Source organism: Neurospora hispaniola, assembly GCF_033458365.1.
Source record: "Neurospora hispaniola strain FGSC 10403 chromosome Unknown B0T23scaffold_12, whole genome shotgun sequence".
NCBI classification, from domain to species: domain Eukaryota; kingdom Fungi; phylum Ascomycota; class Sordariomycetes; order Sordariales; family Sordariaceae; genus Neurospora; species Neurospora hispaniola.
Window position 1 is genome coordinate 136,458 of NW_026944417.1, and position 14,349 is coordinate 150,806.

A 14,349-nucleotide genomic window follows, 5' to 3' on the forward strand; every position below is an offset into this window, starting at 1 on the left:
TGAGCACCGACTTTTGAGCAACACCCCAACGTTATAACACAATGCAGATGTATCGCGCATTCCATGACACACCCCATCACCAGGGCAGACACTAACAATCACGCGTTCAGAATGGAACACATTTTGTTTTATCGTTTTTTTTTTTTTTGTTCTTTTCTATCACTATATACAAACCACCACCACCACCACCCATCCAGCTCCGCCGACGGACTCCCCAGCTCCATCCCCGGATGCCCAGGACGTACCCGGACAGTCCAGCGACGGAGATCGTGTTCCTAGAAAGTCCTCCGACGGAACTGGATAATTGATAAATCTTCCTGCTCCTTGTCATTCAGGAGCAAACGCTGCTGGAACCGTTAAGTTCGCGCTCTCTCAGCAGAGCCTCCGGCTCCCTCTTACAGGTGTGGACAAGGACGTGCACATTGGTGTGCTCAGGGCTGCGCCGTTCTCCCCCCGGATCGGAGCGGGGGGCACCGCCGACAATGTCGGGAATAATTTTGACGTTCTGGACATGGCCAGTAGTCTCGAAAATCTGTCTCAAGACGTCCTCGATGACGACCCTAGGGTCAAGGCCGCCAACGTAGAGAGCGCGCTTGTTCGGCTCGGGGGCGGCGCCCCGGCCGAAGCCAGATCACAGAGGGACGATGAGAACCCATGCTCGAGTTGCCGATGAACCCGTGTCGGCTCAAGTTGCTGATGACAAGGCGACCGATGACGTCCCGCGGATGAAGGTAGCCCCTGCTGCGACGGTCGAGGTGTACTACGCAAGTAGGGCGAAGACTGATCCCACCGAGGGTGAGGCGAGGAGAGTCGCCGCAGTTGTAGCACTTGGAGCCGTTGACGCAGTCACCTATGGAACTGTGGTTAGCTTCCGTTGATTGGAGAGAAATGGAAGACATCAGGTGAACTCACGAGATTGGACTCGTTGCGAGGGAGTCGGCGGCCGATGACAAGGTCGTTGACGAACTCCAGCGAGCGGTTTCCTCTGTTGCTGCACCTCCAGAATCCCAACTGGAACATGTGAGCTGACGATCAAGAAGTGAGATGACATATGACATGAACCTACTGGTATGCTTTTGTGGCTACAGGAGGGACCATTGTAGCGTCCCCGTCGGTGGTCCCAGTCACGGGCCTGATGGGTACTGGGCCACTGTTGATGGTCAGTAGAGGTACAAGAGTTGAAGGCAAGGTGAAGACGACCGAAACATAAAATATTACTTACCCGACGGGACGCCGTACGGCGTTGGGGTTCGGTGTAGGGAAGATTCTTGTCAAGCCATGGTACTGATGACCTTAGGAACGAGACGTTAGTCGACATAAGACGATGGAGAAGTGAGACCATGAAAATGGATGAACGAGGATCAAAATGACAGCGAGGAAAGTCTTGATCGGCCTGGTTCAAGATCAAAAGAAGGGAAAAGAAGACGAAGAGCAGTATACGTACATCTTGAGGCTGTGGCCTTTCCCTCGCGGGTGCTTTGGCTTCAGCCATGGGAGGCTGCCCCCCTAGGGCAGGTCGGGGGAGGTTTGTGTTGGTGAAATATGAATCAAGAGAAAAAGAAAAGAAGAGGGAGAAAGGAAGAGGGGAGAGTTTAAAAGGCTGTGACCTGTGGGAGAAAAGAAAAGAAGAGTGTGTGGGGTTGCTAGGAGGGCAAATCAGGGTGGAGCCCTGCCTGCAGGACTGCATGAAGGAAGAAGTGACTTTGGTACTTCTGGTGTCACCTGGCTGTGCGAGATGGCCGGAGCAAACCAGATGACGCCAGCCCTAGTTTTGATCAGACGATTTGAGGACTTCTGTCTTGATCGACTGCACAGTATGCCTTCATGGGGGTACGAGAACTGGCTTGGGATGATCAAGGCGAGCAAGTTGTGGAAAAGTTGTTTGCTTTCGAGATAGGACGACAAGAAAGAGGCAGGCCAGACCATTTCCTTGAGATATACCGAGGTGAGGATCGAATTTGAAGGAATCCAAAAGCCTTGCTGTTCAGACGTGTCGAGCCTCCCAGCCTCAAGGGCCCCTTTGTGGGTCTGTGACACGCCCCAACACCGGGAGTAACTGGGGGATTATCCCTGTTGAGGCTGAGTTTGTTTTCATTTGAAGGAAGACAGATGTGGTAGGGAATTCACGGTTGATTCTGAAGCTACCTACACTGAATACAGCCTCTCAATTTGTTGACCGCGGGCTATTCCACTCGTAGAGGCAGCGCTTGATAATGTGACTTCCAGTTGTAGCGAGAATGTCGATTCGGTCGCAGAGGTACATCTAGTATCGGGTAACTGCGTGGGGGTGAGAGAGCAGGGATGGGGTCAGATACTAGAACGGTCGCCAGCGAGTTTACTGAGCACTCGTAATCGGTGGCAGCAACCTTGTTCCTGAACAGTGACCCTTCAGGTTACTTCTATCTTGTCCACCTCGTCCCTGTCGTCAAACTTTGACCTTGATCCAAGCGCGAAGTGCTACCTGCGACAAGGCATTTTGAACAACTCAAGAAAGCTCCTCCAAGACAACAACAAGCAAGACTCCACTTCGCATACCAGCCTCGCCATCATGAAGATCTTGACTTTTCTTTTCTTTGCGGACGTTGTCCAAATCTCCACTTGGGACAGAGCCTTGCAAGCGGTTCTGGAACTCAATACCTCTACGATTCTCCAAACCTTGCGGATCCGCCGCGACCGCTTCTCAGCAAGCACAAGACAGCGCAACCTTGTAACCACGCGCCACCTTCACGAAGCCCTTTCTGAAGTCTCCAAGGAGTCTTCTCTTCTCAGAGCAATCCAGATCGCGAGGGACTCCCAAAAGCGCAGTACTTCCATGTCCGACAAACTCCACGACCAAGAGACTCGCTGATCACCTCGCGAGCCGGGCAACTTCCTCTTCAGCCCCACTTCAAGGTAAGCCGGGAACCTTCAAAAACCCTGGCAACTTTGTTGTCTGTTGCGCATATTGTGCCCTTTCTGTCTGGTTCTTAAAGCAAAAATTCAGCGACCAGAAAAAGACAAGCGGACAAGCACGATCGCGACCCTGTGGCCACACATTGTCAATCAGAGGTACCTACCTCTATAGGAACGAACTTCATGACTAACCCCCTTGTGTTCTAGTGTTGCTAGAGATTCCTCGCCGGGATATCGGGCGTATTATGTCGCTGAAGATCTACCTACCTCTGACGATGGAAGAGACGTGCAAGACGAAGGCAGGCTGGCTCAAACACGAAGCGTTTGTGACGGATAACAGCAGCAACAAGGGCTCGAGGGAAGAAGAAGCGCTCGACGATTTGGCAAGACTCAAGGACATTACACATGGGATGATGGACATGAGGTCAATCAGTGGTACATTTGGGCATGGTCAATGGGAGCAGTTTGGCACGGATGACTGGAAGAATGGCTTTGTTCGAAGTAGAGTTGGTCGGCAATGGAGAGTCAAAGGAGATTTCGGCAAGGGCGCCAACAAAGGACAAGACGCATTTGCAAAAAAACATGGAAATAAAGGAAATACTTGGCATTTGGATGAATTAGCAACTCAGAAGAGTCCATAAAACGTATCCGCGTAGTGATCAAAAATTTCGTGGTGTCGTACTGACCGAGTGTCCTGGGTGACTTGGGCTGGCCTGCCCCGCACCGTCGCGGGCCATGGACTGATATCGCGCACACATTTTCTCGAGTTTTCTCGCCGCATACAGTAAGGACATGCACTTTCAGAAGTAAGTAGTTCATTTTGGTTAGACTTTTGCTTCATGGATGGAGGTAGTGGTTGAGTGTCCCAGGCGAGACCACTCCCACTTCATGGACAATGACTTCCAAGCAGCTATCAAATCAGGTCTGAAACTCGATCGCTCGTCTATGGTATCCAGGTTATAGCAGATTGAAAGAGTGATATACACGCAGGAGTTCGTGATTCTTGACCGAATTTACAGGGCAGGTTTCCATCAAGAAAAAGCAATCAGAAGAAGAAGGAACTTTCAAATCTTGAAAAACATTATCGACACACACAGGGTGTATACATGGTTGATCTATGCTGTCTTGATATCCTGGTATACCAAGAGACAACAAAACGCTGCTTGTGGTGGTGATGATCGAGTGTCTGCGGAGGGTCCCGCGCCACCCTCGGCGATTTGGGTGCTGCATTTTTTCGCATTCTGAACGCACAGTTTGGAACCAAACGTGAGAAGGCTTTAGAGATACGTGAAGTTCTCTATAGAGAGCCCTGAAGAGTTGTATATCTCGTTTTCGTGGTGTTATGCACGCTTTCTAACGAGCTGGAAGCCTGGCGTCGCGGTCGCAGTTGGCCATGAAGGACTACCGCTTTCTCGCATTTTCGCACGAAGAATGCCCTGGGCAGTTATAACAAGAAAAAGGGAAGACAATGGCTTTGGCCTCAGTTGCATAGAGCGCGCTGTTTTCAATGTCTAGCACTCCGGTTAGGGTTTCTGTTCCGGCATGAAGTTCAAATGATCGATCACGATGCCGTTCGCGATCGCTTCTTGACTGTCAAGTGGGCCCCATGAAACGAACACGAGAAGTCACGGCAGCGTAGGTAGATCGTCGAACAGTGTAGCGGCTGGCTCGCAAATTTCAATTCATCCACTTCCACTTCTCATTTCCGCATGCACTCTTTGGCAATCCCGTAGACCCAAGCAAGGTCCTGGCCAGCCTGGTGATCATCTTCCACTGCTCCTTCCAGATGCCACATCTCAACAAACATCAAATTGCTCTCAGATATCTCCCACAACTGCATAGCCTGTCTCAGTAACTCGTCACCCCATGTTCTTACCCAGGGCAGGTACTCCCCTGGGTGATCCTCTTTTCATCTCCTTCCCCTCACTTCTAGGCTCCCCTCCCCACCTCAGGTACATCGGTACTTCGTCTCGATCAGCTCTCTCGCCCTCCTGCCATCTCATCGGTCCCGAGCGGACACAAGAATCCACTCTGGCTACCGCTACTTCCACTGTGAGCTGTGGCATCGTCCTGTTTGTAGCCTGATTTTGACGGAGCACAATCTCCGAGGATGTGAGGAGGTTTGAAATGAATATGACTGTGATTCCCGAGGATAACCGCGTCGAAGTGTCAAACGCAAAGGCCGGGGTCTCAAGTGGTGCGGACTTGGTTAGTTCCTTGCGTCGTCCTTCTGTCGGAGAAATGAAAACCGTCATCCTCTATGGGATGGGATCTGATCTCCCTGTGGGACCATTTGTTATCCCGGATACAATTTGGACGAGAGGAGGAAGGGACGAATGGGCAGCACACAACCCTTCATGTAGCAAGCAAACTTCTCTCCACGGCGTTATAAACTGACTCCACGACTGGCTGCCAAACACAAGCTTCTTGATAAGAACCGCATCTTGGGGCGAAATACGGTTCCCGGTGTCATCCAAGCTGTGAGAGCTTCAGTACCTCTACAGAGAAAACCAATACAAACCCATTCCATCCCAGAACCCAAAAACACCTTGACTGCCTCGCAGACTCGAAGCAGCCTGGAATATGTACCTTGCCAACCCAGACCGGTGGGGTACTCAGCAGAAGTCACCCGTTTGGTTATGAGGAGGGGTTGAGGAAGAAAATAACGGGATGAGCTGTCCTTCTTCTATTGTCGAGCTCCTTCCATCGACTCACCCATCCCTTTCTGAGATCTGATTCGACAAACGGGATGGCATTATCTGCATGGTCTCCATCTCGATGCTATTGAGATTCCCGTGTGACGTATTCTATGCCGTCTGGAAGTCAAAAAGATCGAACGATGGGAGTCTGGACTGCAGTACGTAACCTAAGTACCAGTGCCCAGCCTCCTTCCTCCGCCGTGATTGCCTGATAAAGCCCCAGGGCTATTGACTCATCGACAGTTGATTGGTTTTGATGAGTCAAGAACCTCGATAGCCTCTTGCCTCGTCTTGTCTGAGTGACGTAGCTCGTCTGCTTCGCAATCTTAATCTCGGCTCAACAGAGCTCCCCCGCCGGTCCTGCCTGTGGGTCGGAGAGTTTTGTGCATGTCCCAGTCGGCTATTACGCTGTGCCTTCCACCAAATCCCCGCCCCAAGAACCCCTCAAATCTCGGGACGATTCTTTTCCTCGCAGTTCACATTTGGGACGCAGAGTTGAGAACATTTGTGGCTTGCTTTCTCGTCCCATCTTCGTCGTTTCGCTTTCTTTCCCCTGACGCACAGCTCTGTGGCTCAACAGACGGTTTCTCTGTTGAGCTGTGGGGCAAGTGGTCCTCCCAGAGGGCTATAAGAACCCCCCTCCCCTCCTCTCTTTTCCTCCTTCAACTTCTTCCCCCATTCAACTTTCTTCCCACGACAATTTTCTTTTCGCTCAAGCTTCTCGGCTGTGTCTTCGCGGGCCCTCAAGGCATAGCCACGCACAAATCATCGCCTTCATTGTCATCAATAGTAAGTTGACCATTTCTTCTTTCACCAACACACAACTATTTCCCCTATGATGATGGCACTCAACCGTTACCGAGTACATCTCGGCGGTTCTCATGGCCTCGCACCTAGCTCGTGAAGCTAGTGTGTGGAAGGCATGAAGATACACCTTGCCATCGCGGGGCTTCGGCCTTCCCACAGTGCCTTTCCCATGTCCTCACTTCACCTTGCCGTCACTACACTCGACATCTCTCCAAACTGTCACTCCAAGTTTTCTTTTTTGCGCAAATAACGCGCTATGTCTTGCTTTTCACCCCCTCCCTTGTTGTCACTTCACTGGGACCGCATGGCATTCTGAGAGGAACACACTTACATTTTTTTTTTCCTAGCGCTCTACATGACTTCAGTCTGCTAACAGCTCGAGATGTACAGCTACCGGTCAAGGACATGAGCATCGGCTCCATCAGCCCTGGGAAGTACAAGGCACCAGGTATGGCATACTCGATCATTTCACCTTGTGTCTACCACCACTAACCTATGTCACAGAACAATCACTCCAGCTGTGTCGGGGCACGTTGCACGTCGCTGCTGCCCCTTGACTCACTGCGCGAGTTCGAGGCCGTTCGTCGGTCATCTTCATGTTCTCAGGCTTGATCAGTTCACGTTCACCCGCCGGCCTTCATCACTCTGGCTCACCGAACTGAGCCTTCGCACATTTCACACAACAGAAGACTGGACATATGCTTTCTCTCTCAGCTCATCTCCTGGCAATGTCACAACTTGCAAATCATCAAGAATCAGCTGTGAATCCACCATAGCATCCGCCTCAGCAGCACCCACAGCACCATCATATCACTGCTCACGGTTCCGACCATGGACAAAATCTCCATCACATCTTCGGCCAAGAAAAAACAATCATCAGACCTTTCCAATGAGCCAGATGGAGTCCTCGGTCTTCTTTCAGTTCAAGTTCAACAGCCCACCGGTGTGGAATTTGACAGAACTGGCATCTCCCCGTCTTCATCTTCTTCACGGAGGCGATCGCGCTTCGATGGCACACCTTCTTTCTCAGTGAACCACGGAAAGTGGGCTAAGATCATTCACAAGCCACAGCCTTCTCGGCCATACACCAAACCAGAGCGCTTCTGTGTATGCAGCAAAGGCCTGCCCAGTCACTGGTTCAACCCACATTATGCCAGACTGCCGTGGACTTGCCGAAAGAGGAGCGGAGGAGACAGAATATGAGGGTCGTTTTCAAAAGTCACAACCAGCCGCAAGTCTCTCTTCCATCAGACATCAGCTCTTCCCATCACGTCTTGTATCCCCACCGTCTTCGAGAACCACGTCCCGGGCATGACGTTAAACTGCCTACAGTGGTCATTTCCAGAGACCACCAAGTCCACCATCCAAGGACACTGCAACCACCACAACAACAACCGCACCCCGCATCAACAGCCTACCCAACAGCCGTCCGGTCCACCAGGGCCTCATCCCAACCCGTGGATTTCGCAGACAACCCCTGAGGAATCTACTCAGCATTCTTCCTCTGCCCAGCCGCAAGCTCAAGGCCCGAAACTTCTGGCCCCTTTCATCAGGGGGTCAGCAAGTGGGCAGCCTCTGCGAGCTGGGCTTGGGACCGCGACGGCTGTGACTCCGGTCCACCAGGCACCCATGCCAGTTTCGGTGTCTTGACTTCATCAGTCGACACTGATCCGATCCATCCTCACCACATCACACTCAACTTGCGAATGTGGTCGCCCAGCCTGCGAGCTTAAGGCTCCCAAGCAGCTCTCCAATCAACTTGGGTAAGAGTCTGCGGGCAGCGACCGCAGGCTGGGCTTGGGACCGGAGGTGGGCATTTCGATGTTGTTTTGTGGTGGTTGTATTTGCCGATCCAGGGGCGTTGCCCGTGTGATTGTCGTCCCGGCGACATTGGGGTGCCCGCTTGATTGGGTGGCCGGTGTATTGCGTGCAAGAGGAAGAGGGGGCGCGATCCACGATGCGGAATTGTGGAATATGCATGGTGGAGGGGGTGGGGGCCGACAAAATCGTTAAGAATTGGAAGAAGGGAGGAGAGGGGGGAAGGGGAGAAGTTCGAGGGGGAGGGCAAGGGGAGAGGGGGAGGAGAAGTTCGAGGGGGGAGGGCGAGGAGGAAGAGGAGAAGCATGGGGTCTGTGTGTGTGGTGGGCGTGGTAGTGGTGGTGTTGGATATGCCTTTCATTTTCGTGGTTTGCTTTGCGGGCGGTAGCATGGCTCCTTCGCTGCTCCCCAAGCGGTGGGTGAATTTGTCTGAGTAATGTAGCGGGGGTGCGGACGACGGAATGTCTGCTGTCCGGGCCCTGAAGTACCTTCAAGACAAGGGGCGTACAAGATACTTCAGGGCCCGGACACCCCATTTGTCTCCTTTTTGGATAGGTGGTTTGGTCATTTGGTTGCGAACTTGGGTTGAACATTTGGTTGGGAATTTGGGTTGATCATTTGGTTGGGAATTTGGGTTGGTCATTTGACTGGGGGTGTTCTGTCGAGAGGTGCTTTGGATATGCGTTTTGGATATTGGGTTGAACATATGGCTGGACATTTGGTTGAGCATTTGGTTGGAGATTTGGGTGGACAAGTGCTTTAGATGTGTGCTTTGGACAGCAGCGTTGGTTAGGGGCTTTGGATGAATGTTTTGGATAGAAGGCATAGCGTGGTTGCATTGATGGCGTTGTGGTTTTGCTTGGGAAAGACGGTTTCGGCGGTGGCATAGTATGGAGTTGGATGGCCTTGGACATGGACTTTGGATATGGGCCTTGGAATGGTAGCATTATGGCAGCATAGTTTGACATTTAATCGTTTGGATACTTTCCTTGTGCCTCATCATTCGTGTGATGACCATGTCATGTGTCTTTCACTTGGCGACTGTCTGTGGTGGCACTAATCCGTGTGGTGTTTGCTAGAGGTATCCTGTGCCGGATTGTGTTTGAGCTTTCCACAAATCTTGACGATGACGGCTCTCGATCGCTGGACTGGTATTACCTATGTTTTGGCTCAGTCCTGATGATTCGTTGAAAGCACACAGATTCAAGGTCAGAGGATGTCTCCTTTGTTCGAACTGTTGGTTTGGTACAACGGTGCCTCCGCCTCGACGAGAATAAGGCCAGGCTGCTACCATAATATGAAACTGTAGTTGCACTGGGGTCCCGTGCGAGGAGCGGGCAGTGCAGACGGGATGGCACCATTGGTACTACCCTCCAAGCTGGAAGCCTGGAATGGCGATGTTCCCTCCACCTAGGTAGGGGTTTTGATGGAAAGGCTTGAAGAGTTGAGGAAATAACAGAGTAACTGAATTGAACGGAAGGAAGGCGGGAATGGGATAACGGGGAAGTAACCGATTACTGGGGGGAGTTTCACTTTGGGCGAGGCAATGAGAAGCAGGGAATCAAGATGAGAGTTGGAAAATGAAATATGGGTGTACAGATCTGATGAAGGGACCCGAAGGAAACGTACTTGGTGAACGCTCACTTGGGAGATGAACCTTTCGTAGATAGGTACCTAGCGGTACTTTACTCACCACATCATTTGAACTTGATATCTCTCGTGTTAAAACATTCGCGATCTTGGCTTACTACATAGTCGCACTTGCGGCATAATTGACTTGCACATCAGGGTCAGTGAGGCACAAGAACCAACATCTCACACCTGCCGCTGGCCGACCGACCGTTCACCACCGTCCAATCCATTACTGCCATCCAGACATTTCCAGAATAAACCGAGAAGCTTGTATCGTTCAGGTTGCTTTTGCTGAGCCTCCCACAAGTCTCCTCTATATCGATATGATGTGGCCTTCGTTCAGCAGATACCCTCGCCAAGCGGTCACCGCCCCCATTGTTTCCAACATGTACTCGCTTCCTCACCAGGATGCAGTGGAACACCATAATTGCCGACCAGCATACATAGCCAGGCATTGCAGGCAACGACAAAGCAAAAGTATTGAATAGAGTAGTTCTAGTGAGGAGCTACAGGACCAGCAAAAGTGCGACACTACCGCGACTTTGCAGGTTATTGACAAGCATGAACTGACTCCCGCCCCCTCTTCTCATACATCGAGTGTTACATCGATAAAGATCAATGCATGTACCCTAACGTATTTTGAGAAGGTGACGATATCATTCCGGATGGCACTAGAGGCCCTGACATCAATCCTTTCACCGTCGCAATATAAGGTAGCATCACTAGCTACCTTTAGGTAGGTAGGTAGTGCTCGCATCTGCATCAAAGTACAAGGGAGTCCCGAAGGAACTAACGAACAATGCTTGTCGAGAAAAAAATGAGGAAGCCAATCGGCGTGATGCGGAAGGATTGTAAGAACAGATCATGTGTTTATGCGGCGCGGTTTGTCGGCATTGGCACTTGCCTGTCGAGAGGACCTGAATTGAATATCAGGTTCCTGATGTCTTTTTGGAAGTTTGGGGCGGTTGAATTTCGATCAACGCAGTCTCTGTGAAAGAGAGCGAAGAAAAAGCGACATAAATTCTGCGCTGTCTTCCGGTATCTGGCTCGGTGGCTTTGAGGATGTACTTTGTGGGGGTCGAATACTTTTTACGGCCATTGGATCTGGTGCCGAGTACTCGTCTCTTTGTGCGCCGCTGCGTGTTCCGGTAGCTACAGCTTCTGATGCCGTCAGGAATCAACGTTCGCACTGCTCTTCTTGTCAGTCGTTTAGCAGTCCTAATCCCTGTCGCCAATCGCCAAGGGTTCGGTTCTTGACTGCCTTTTCAAGCGTTGTCTAGGCGGGCCTGTCCACTTGGCCGCCTTCCTCCCGTTCGGTCCAGACAGCTTGGCCCGCCATGGCTCAGCTTTCCAGAAACGGTCGGGTTGTAACGAGGCACGTGCGAGGAGACCCTCCAGGCCCTGATGAGCGGGCTGGCGACGGACTGACAGATGCTATGCTGCATAATGTCACTGTACATACATACATCCTCCTTGTTGTAATGGAGTGTCGATCTCGACAGCTGGGTCGGGCAGATCTTCTGGGTCCCGAGTTCTGTGTCAGTCGTGATGCGGCTGTCGAGCTGGAGAGGTGGTACGGCGTAGACATATGAATCCTTTGATCCAATTTTATCCGAGACTGTTTGTCGAAGGGGAAGTCGGTGGTTCGTGATACGGGTCCTGTGCTGGTTGGTGTGTAACCGGTCTTGGGGAATCTAGTAGAGGGATGTTGGCTACATAGGTAGGTAGCATCCGGGGAGGTGTGATTTGCGGCAAGGAACTTACAGGAGGAATGCTTCCGTCGTCCAACATTCCCGTGCCGGAAATCTCGAAGACAACCCGCGGCCGATTTGTTGTTGGGTACGAACCAGGTTTCCCATGTTGATGGTTGTGGATGGGAGGCATGTCGGGTGGGTCGCAGAAAAGGGTGACCTCTAGAGAGGCGGGAGAGGAGGCGGGAGGTCTGTGGTGCACTAACAGCTGCTAACAATTTCGTGGCGGAGTTGGTTGCACATGGGACCGCTGTTTTTCGCTTAGGCATGTTCTGGACCCGCTTGGCTCCCCGCATTCCACTTCTTCACAGGGGGGGGGGCAGCTCACTTCACCACAACTTTGGGTTTGTTAGTACTACACTACTAGGTAGCTTGCGGAGGAGTAGGGGTTGTTGCTAGGGACCTGCACAAGTGCCCAAGAGGCCGGGCATCCGAACTGGGAAAGTGGAAGCTCGCTCGTCCTTTGTCTGAGCTCTCCGTCCTGGGACCTCTTAAACTCGAGCATTCCCCCCCCCCCCCCTCCATCCGTGGGTTTGCATACTTACCTACCACTCCACTCCACTCCATCACTGCGACACCATCTGTCCGTCATTCTTTGCTCTGCTTACATCCGTCGTCAGCAGAGTTCCTGTCAGCTTCCACCAGTACTTTTGTCTGACAGGCCGCCGCTGTTCTTTGCCCTCGTCCTCTGTCACTCGTCGTCCAACAAGAGCTCTCCCAGAATCATCACTTGGACGAGTTAGCGTCTTAAAAGCCGTGCTTACGCACCTAGCTAAAGAAAACAAGCACACTGTCAAATCATCGCCAAATCAACACCATCCACAACCAAAATACCATGGGCTGCCTACGCCTCTTCCGCCGCCTCAGCCGGCGCTCCTCCCAAGAAGACGACGCTCTCCTCAACTCCCAACATGGCCGCGGTCCGCGCCCCTACCGCGATCATGAGCACAAGCCTAAACACAAACACACTCCCTCGGAAGACTCGTCCTTCTCCACCGACTTTGTTGAAGAAGAAAAGGCGTCGTACAGAGGCAGATCGCGGACCAGCCACGGCTGTGCCGCTGTTCCCGTCATCCGCCCCAACGTCAACCCCGCTCGCTCAGCTTACGCGACGCCCGAGGTCTACCGGTATGGAGGCGCGGGGCCCAGAGAAGATGACAGGGCACCGAGGAGACCTGCGAATGCGGAAGAGAAGGAGACGGGTGTGAATGATGCTGAGGAGCAGGAGAGGATGGATTTTTTGCAGATGATGTGATGTCACCACGTCTCTGCGGATGGGGTATTTCTTTTTCTTCTGTAACATTTTCTTTGTATCACGACATTTGATGATCGGGTTTGGCCTGGGAACACAAGGACGGATGATGATGGGCTTGGGGAGTTCACGGCGGCGTTTGGGGCGCATATCAAAAGGGCATCATCGTCATGGCCGATTATGATTTGGGTCTGTCTGGCTTGTTGGTTTGGGAGTTTACATTTCATGTTACCTCCATGTTACGATTACTACTACACCTGCTAGAGAGGTACCTTTTTATTTCTCATTTTCAAAAGCACTGGACGGCGAGATAAATCAGAAAGACCGGGAGACTTGTCGATACATCGGATTCACGACAGCTTCCTCATTTTCTCTATTTACACTGTCATGAGTTTCCATTACCAAACTTTGTCTCGCGTACCTGAATTTCGCGAGAATTTGCATCGATGTCTCACTTGTTTTGATTTTCTTTAGTGCATTGAATGATCTCTCGGCAGCACAGGCAATAAGGTATGATGAAAGCAGCGTAAACACTGTGACCTAGAACATCACTAACACACAACACAGCCCCACCAGCATTGCGCATTGATTGGGTAGGTTGCTGGGCATCCAAGACATGAGAGCTACAACGAGTCAAGGACGAATTTCCCTCATTCCAGTGACCAAATGACACATTTTGTCCTTGACAACCAGTTTCATCATGGACATCGAGTACTATGCATGCCTCTTCAGCTTGGATTGATGAAATTGTTGTTACTGCGTCATTCATGAAGTTTTTTGACGTTTTCAGCATGGAAGAAGCCGCATGCAGCATTGGCGTCATTGGGCACGCATATCTTGCCTCCCCGGCCAAAATATCGCCGATTGGAATCAAATTTCATCAACATCGACGTCATGGGCCGAGTCAGAGAAAAAAAAAGCCGGGCGGGCGCGACCATCCATCCATCCATTCCCGGCCAACACAGGCCTCAGAGCGCCGAACGTCAAAGCAAGCCACAAAAGCCTCCAAAAGTCTCGAAGCCACTGAGTGACTGGCCCAATGTTTTGGAATCGATTCATTGAGACTCGACTCGACTCGGCTCGATATTAATTGCATTGCCACGCTGGCATTGAAAGTCGGCATTAAATTGGGCTGGCTGGCTGACAGCGACAGCGATGAGAAAGATGCGATGAACTTGTGCCTGCCCACGAAACGAAACGAAAAACGAAGGATTGGTGTCCAGTCCCTTGGCAGGACGAGTCGTCATTGCAGGGAATACCTCTAATCAATAATCATCACAGGCATCATGGTGCAAAAAGAAAAGAGATGAACGCCTATCAGGGTTTATTGCTTATCATCAGTGCCGAAAGCAGCGAAAGAGTAAAAAAAAAAAAAAAAACCTTAATCGTCCAGCCCGACTCGATAGTGGCAAAAAAACAGATGAAAAAAAACGCGTGGCTTTTCTCTTGGGAGCTGTACTTGGTAGTTGGTACGCCTCAGCACGGCAGTTGATCCATT

General features: G+C 51.5%; 3 protein-coding genes across 3 annotated transcripts; 2 read left to right on the top strand and 1 right to left on the bottom strand.

Annotated features, from left to right (window-relative positions):
• Window positions 1–331: 331 nt before the first annotated feature.
• On the bottom strand, window positions 332–2,263 carry B0T23DRAFT_408698 (uncharacterized protein; the record flags this gene model as incomplete). The annotated part of the gene is made up of 7 exons (XM_062839322.1): window positions 332–601; window positions 636–850; window positions 913–1,142; window positions 1,223–1,284; window positions 1,445–1,607; window positions 1,751–2,056; window positions 2,178–2,263. 7 exons carry the CDS (start codon window positions 2,261–2,263, stop codon window positions 332–334), a joined length of 1,332 nt encoding a protein of 443 aa, XP_062687956.1.
• A 285-nt stretch (window positions 2,264–2,548) lies between these two features.
• Window positions 2,549–6,955, top strand: B0T23DRAFT_433232 (uncharacterized protein; the record flags this gene model as incomplete). Its single annotated transcript, XM_062840425.1, has 5 exons — window positions 2,549–2,804; window positions 3,100–3,393; window positions 4,826–4,944; window positions 6,789–6,846; window positions 6,903–6,955. 5 exons carry the CDS (start codon window positions 2,549–2,551, stop codon window positions 6,953–6,955), a joined length of 780 nt encoding a protein of 259 aa, XP_062687957.1.
• A 5,169-nt stretch (window positions 6,956–12,124) lies between these two features.
• On the top strand, window positions 12,125–13,298 carry B0T23DRAFT_390822 (uncharacterized protein). Its single transcript, XM_062837902.1, has one exon. The coding sequence runs from the start codon at window positions 12,435–12,437 to the stop codon at window positions 12,852–12,854; it is 420 nt and encodes a 139-aa protein (XP_062687958.1). The 5' UTR covers window positions 12,125–12,434; the 3' UTR covers window positions 12,855–13,298.
• Window positions 13,299–14,349: the final 1,051 nt, after the last annotated feature.

What these genes read in the sequence shown, in the direction of transcription:
- B0T23DRAFT_390822 (XM_062837902.1), top strand. Translation starts at nt 12,435, where the DNA reads ATGGGCTGCCTACGCCTCTTCCGCCGCCTCAGCCGGCGCTCCTCCCAA.